We start from the raw sequence: 5,566 nt of genomic DNA on the forward strand, positions 1-5,566 counted from the left end.
ATAGAGGAGAGACCAGACCATTTTGAAAATGCCGTGGAAGTTTGCTTTTCGAGTGAGAAGCCAACGTGTGATATCTGTGGGGATATAGCGGTCATAACATGTGCATGGTGTAAAAAATCCTTATGTTTAAAACATTTTTTCCACGACTTTCATTTTTGCCAACACTACGTAGAATAAAAATAAATTTAATATTGAAAATTAATATAATACATAAAAAACGTCAATTAGTAATGTAGAATAAACTTCTTTGGTATATTGAACTATTTTTTTTGTCAGTTGCTTTTTAACTCATAAATAAATAAAATATCTTATTTATCTAGTAGTTTTATATTTATTATTTAAAGAAAATGAGGGTAGTTTACCTCGTGGAACATCGATAGATAGATTTTTAAAAAACAATACCACAGTTACGATGGCAGTTTTCATCTTCGAGGTATAAACAAAAAACTACCCCTAATTTGTAACCCTTATAACCATTTTCAAAAATTTTTACTTCAAATATAAAACAAACACAGTACCAAATTTCGCCGTAATCGACAAATAACGCCCGGGATAGAATTAATTTTTAAGGGGGTGGATAACCCCAACAACCCCTATATGGTGTATTATGCCTTATTTTACACTAAACATTTTATTGTGCGACTAATTTACGGTTTTGTTTAAAGTATTTTCAAAATACCTGACAATTTTATCACATCATTCTTACGAAAAGTGCTTACATGTTAACCCCCGTAACTTCGCTGGGGTTGATCTAGGGCGAATGGGAAAAAACCCTTAACTAATATTTTTGAACGCACTAGAAGTATACTTAATGCCGCCAAAATCGATAGGGTGGTTTTTAAATAATTCCAAAAAAATAGGGGTAGTTCGCCCTTTTTAACCCTCTGCTATATGTGTGACACATCAAAAGAAAGCTCTTTTAAAATGAATATCAGTTACAATTTACCAAATTTTGATAGCACTTTTCGTTTTCAAAATATAAGTGAAAACGTACTTTTTCTCCAAACTTTCAACCCCTATAACTCGCCCCAGGGGCTTTTACCGCACGTATAAAAAAATGTGCGAACCTTATTTTGGCCCATTCTATGACTGTACCAAATTGCATCGAAATCGGTGAGACACAGTTGTGACACTTCCCTTGTAAGTCAAGAAAATGTTGGTGAAAATCTTCAAAAAAATGTTAAAAATGAAATGAAAGAGATTGACTATCGTTGTCTATTAAAACCGGATGATTTGGATAAAAAGAGAGTTTTAACAGCAATGGGAGGGTTATTTTACGCGGGAGAATTAAAAGCGATTGAACCGCCCGACGTTTACTCCATAACTTTGGACGGGGACTTTTTTTATTTTAGATTTTGGAAGTTTATCCAAGAAACGAAAAAGAATTAACGGTCGGAACAAGAGTAGCTGCTTATAGGAGTCAAAAATATCGTTGCCTTTATCCAGGAAGTGTGGCAGAACCCGATTCACCTATCTCAAAGTTTCTTTCCGTTTATTTCGTCGACGGCGATAACGGAAAAATTCCATTGAAAGACATCCGATTACTCCCTTCGGATTATCCCTTCATGGAATATGACCCAAATTCTTTATCGAGCTTAAGCAAGCGTAAAAGAAGAACGTTAACAACGGAAGATTCGAGCGGAAAAAATTCAACTCCACCAACACCGAATCAAAAATTCAGGATCATTACGAAATCCAGGGGAGTCACCAAACGAATTCCTCGACGTTTAATGATATTAATGATGACAAGAATAAGAAGAAAATGGAAAACCAACAGATTGAAAAGAAGGAGCGAAAACATCGGTGTACCGAGGAAAATTGTCAACACAAAAATAGGAAGCATAAGAAACACAGGGAACATCATCATAAAAACGAGAAAAGTGATGAAAAAGATATTGAAATAGTCAAAATTAATATTGACCAAATCGATTTCGATTCGAAAGAAATTAATGAAGAAAAAGATATTAATGCTGTAATTAATAATGAAAATGATTTTACGAGATTGACGATCGTTGGGAATTGAAAGCGATTGAACCGCCCGACGTTTACCCATAACTTTGGACGGCAAGCAAAGATATCGGCCCCACATTATGCCTATTTTAAGAGATGCCGTGAGTTTATTTATTTAACATTTTTGCATCGTAATCTTCACGAAAAGTCTTCTAGAATGACTCCAAACACGATGGGGTTATCTCAAAAATTCTTCATGTTACTAATTTTTTTCTTTTGATCTTTGTTGTTTTTCTAAGATAAAATAATCGTGTTTGCATTCATTTTAAAAGATTTTTAATGAAATTTTTTTAAAAATTGTAAACTAAAGTTGACGTTTATAATCGGAATTCTAACCATTTCGTTTAATTTTAAAATAACTTTTTAATTGCTTAATGGTATGAACTATTATACTTAATAAATATGACATCCTCACAAAATTTGCATTAAAAGGAGTGCAAATACTCCATATTTAGTTTAAACAATAAAGTTTTGAGTAACTCCGGTTGTCAACGTCAAATTTTATTTTTCCATTTTTTTAATCCTCTTTAAAAATACTGTTCTAATTGCAAAACGTCACATTTCCTTCAAATCGTTTGGACATCGTTCTCATCTTGGTAATTGGATTCAAATAATACACCCTAAAATGAATTTAATTAAACTAATTACATTAAATAATTAAAATAAATTAATTCTTACGGAAATTAGGAACTTAATATCGTATTCGGTTGCTTCTTCTGGGTGATGATGCCATCGAACATGGCAATTCACATTGCCTAAAATCTCCCAAAATTCTTCTTAGATTCTAATATAGGCTCGATCTGAACTTGCGGTCGAAAAGAAAAGCTGAAATCGACGAAAAAATAGTTAATTAATTAATTTAAACTAATACTAGAACAAACACTAGCACTATCACTAGAACTAACACTAAACCTAGAACTAGAAACTTTCGAAAAAATGTTTTCAGAAAACAAATTCGAAGTGACATTTCGAACTTGTTTCTGAAGAAGGCTGCAACATGGCATCCGAAATGTCAAACATTTTTTCAAAAAACGCACGGCTGAACCCGAAAGTTTGTAGTTCTAGGTCTAGTGTTAGTTCTAGTGATAGAGCTAGTATTAGTTCTAATTTTAGTTTAATTAACACTCGCCGTGACAGCCTTCGTACTTATAATTAATTAATTTATTTTTATTTTTAATTGTTTAAGCTGGTCTATTTCGAAATACCTGCTGCTTTCATCCAAAGTATCCTCGATATTCTCCATGGTAATTTCATCTTCGGGATTTGCGACCACATCATCTTCTAATTCTACATTAAAATCATTTTCATCATTAATATCTTTTTCTTGATTAATTTCCTTCGAATCAATTTTTCCGAAACTTTTCTTCGAATCGAAATCGATTTCTACATTAGTAATTTTGAGTACTTCAGTATTTTTTTCATCGCTTTTATCGTCTTTATGAAGATGTTTCTTGTGTTTCTTATGCTTCCTATTTTTGTGTTGACAATTTTCCTCGGTACACCGATGTTTTCGCTCCTTCTTTTCAATCTCTGGGTTTTCCATTTTCTTTTTATCCTTGTCATTATTGATATTATTAAACGTCGAGGAATCCGTTTGGTCCTGAATTTTTGATTCGGTGTTGGTGGAGTCCAATTTTTTCCGCTCGAATTTTCTGTTGTTAACGTTCTTCTTTTACTCTTGCTTAAGCTCGATAAAGAATTTGGATCAAATTTCATGAAGGGATAATCAGAAGGGAGTAATCGGATGTCTTTCAATGGAATTTTTCTGTTATCGCCGTCGTCGAAATAGACAGAAAGAAATGTTGAGGTAGATGAATCGGGTTCTGCCACATTTCCGGGATAAAGGCAACGATATTTTTGACTCCTATAAGCAACTACTCTTGTTCCAACCGTTAATTCTTTTTCGTTTCTTGGATAAACTTCCAAAATCTAAAATAAAAAAAGTCCCCGTCCAAAGTTATGGAGTAAACGTCGGGCGGTTCAACCGTTTTTAATTCTCCCGCGTAAAATAACCCTCCCATTGCTGTTAAAACTCTCTTTTTAACCAAATCATCCGGTTTTAATAGACAACGATAGTCAATCTCTTTCATTTCATTTTTAACATTTTTTTGAAGATTTGCACCAACATTTTCTTGACTTCGTTTATCTTGACCCAATTTTAATTTTTCTTGTTTCAGTTTGTCTTTAACCTTATCTTCCTTAAACTTATTTTCATTAAGTTTATTTTCATTAAATTTATTTTCAATAAGTTTATTTTCCTTAAATTTATCTTCCTTAAACTTATCTTCAATTTCATCATCGTCATCATCTTGCCGATAACACTTAATCATGGGTTCAGTTATCAATTTCGACCTTATTTTAAATTTGTCTACTATTTTTTGATTCTATTCCTTCTTGTGTTCATTGGATTCCTCGATTAATCTCAGCGGGGTATCCGCAAACGTACTGTTTTCAAGTAACCTTTGTTTAGCCACTAAAAGGTATCCACTCGCATAACCCTTCTTAGTCTCATTAGAAACCAACGTTTATGTTGTAGATAAACTCCATGATAGTTATCAATTTTTGGGCGTCCCACCTTTTCTTTTTTTTTTTGACGAAAAGTTTTCCGGACTAGAATCATTTAAATCTGGGGTAAAACAACACTTATTATTATTTCTATTAATATCTTGGAAATTTTCATAATTTTTTTAATCGGTTATGGCACATAGCATCGGTGGTTCTAATAAAGCATTGTTTATTATTCACTGTTCGTCATGGTGATCGAATTTCTCTAAAATAGGGGGAGGTGGGCATAATCTATCACCGATTTTGTCATCAACAATCTTTTTCTGATCGTTAATTTTAATTTTATTATCGATACATTTTTCCCTTGCCTTATGGTGTTTCTTCGAACACTCTTTATGATCATTCGACTGCTTTTTCCATTTTAACTTAATTAATTCTTGTTGTTTCTCCCGATATTCAGTTTAGTCGGTTTTAAGTGTTTTAGTTATGAATAGTTTCTTATGGTTATGTCTGTTATTGTATTCTTATTGTCTTTTTAAGTGTTTATTAGCTTTTATATCCTCAAGTAAGTTTCAATAGTATATAAATTTAGAAAAGTCTGAATATATTTACAGATAATGTGTGATTTTTTAAGCAGCATGCTGAGAATATGTGCTTATTTTGAGTAAAAGAACAGTTTAATAAATACCCCCAATCTTCGCATATTTGAATTTCCTGTTCAAAATCCGGAGAGACAGGAGAACTGCAAGGTGTATATATTGACGGATAATCTAGATGTAGCTACATTCTTCGTACAATTCTAAAGGGAACATTTTGATATTAAAATGTTGTGCCATGCTTCATACGTCTACACGAGGTACTCAAAGTTGATACAAAAGTCCATAAATAATAATTAATTTTCAATATCGGTTGGTAGAAATGGCTGCAGTGTAGTATAAAAGGAATTTTTAAATCTAGTTTCTTCATTGACGTCATCTTCTTTAGCTTCATCATCGAAGTCATCCTGTACAAAGAAATATTATTGCTTACTTCTTATCACACCACTAATACA

The 5,566-nt window shown here is 32.4% G+C and overlaps 1 protein-coding gene across 1 annotated transcript; it reads right to left on the bottom strand.

Annotated features, from left to right (window-relative positions):
• Positions 1-2,551: 2,551 nt before the first annotated feature.
• LOC139431213 (protein winged eye-like) lies at positions 2,552-4,340 on the bottom strand. The gene is made up of 4 exons (XM_071198850.1): positions 3,981-4,340; positions 3,591-3,939; positions 3,216-3,540; positions 2,552-2,630 (listed from the first exon to the last, which is right to left on the bottom strand). Exons 1-4 carry the CDS (start codon positions 4,338-4,340, stop codon positions 2,552-2,554), a joined length of 1,113 nt encoding a protein of 370 aa, XP_071054951.1.
• Between the last annotated feature and the right edge of the window lie 1,226 nt (positions 4,341-5,566).

The sequence above is a fragment of the Onthophagus taurus genome, chromosome 8, assembly GCF_036711975.1.
Source record: "Onthophagus taurus isolate NC chromosome 8, IU_Otau_3.0, whole genome shotgun sequence".
In the NCBI taxonomy this organism is placed as follows: domain Eukaryota; kingdom Metazoa; phylum Arthropoda; class Insecta; order Coleoptera; family Scarabaeidae; genus Onthophagus; species Onthophagus taurus.

Bases quoted from the DNA above. Each gene is read 5' to 3' on its own strand.
- LOC139431213 (XM_071198850.1), bottom strand. From the start codon at position 4,340: ATGATTAAGTGTTATCGGCAAGATGATGACGATGATGAAATTGAAGAT. The intron at 3,541-3,590 runs GTTTAATAATAT...TGGAAAACCCAG, and splicing joins GACCAAACGGATTCCTCGAC to AGATTGAAAAGAAGGAGCGA. The intron at 2,631-3,215 runs GTATTTCGAAAT...AATTCATTTTAG, and splicing joins ACTTTGGATGAAAGCAGCAG to GGTGTATTATTTGAATCCAA.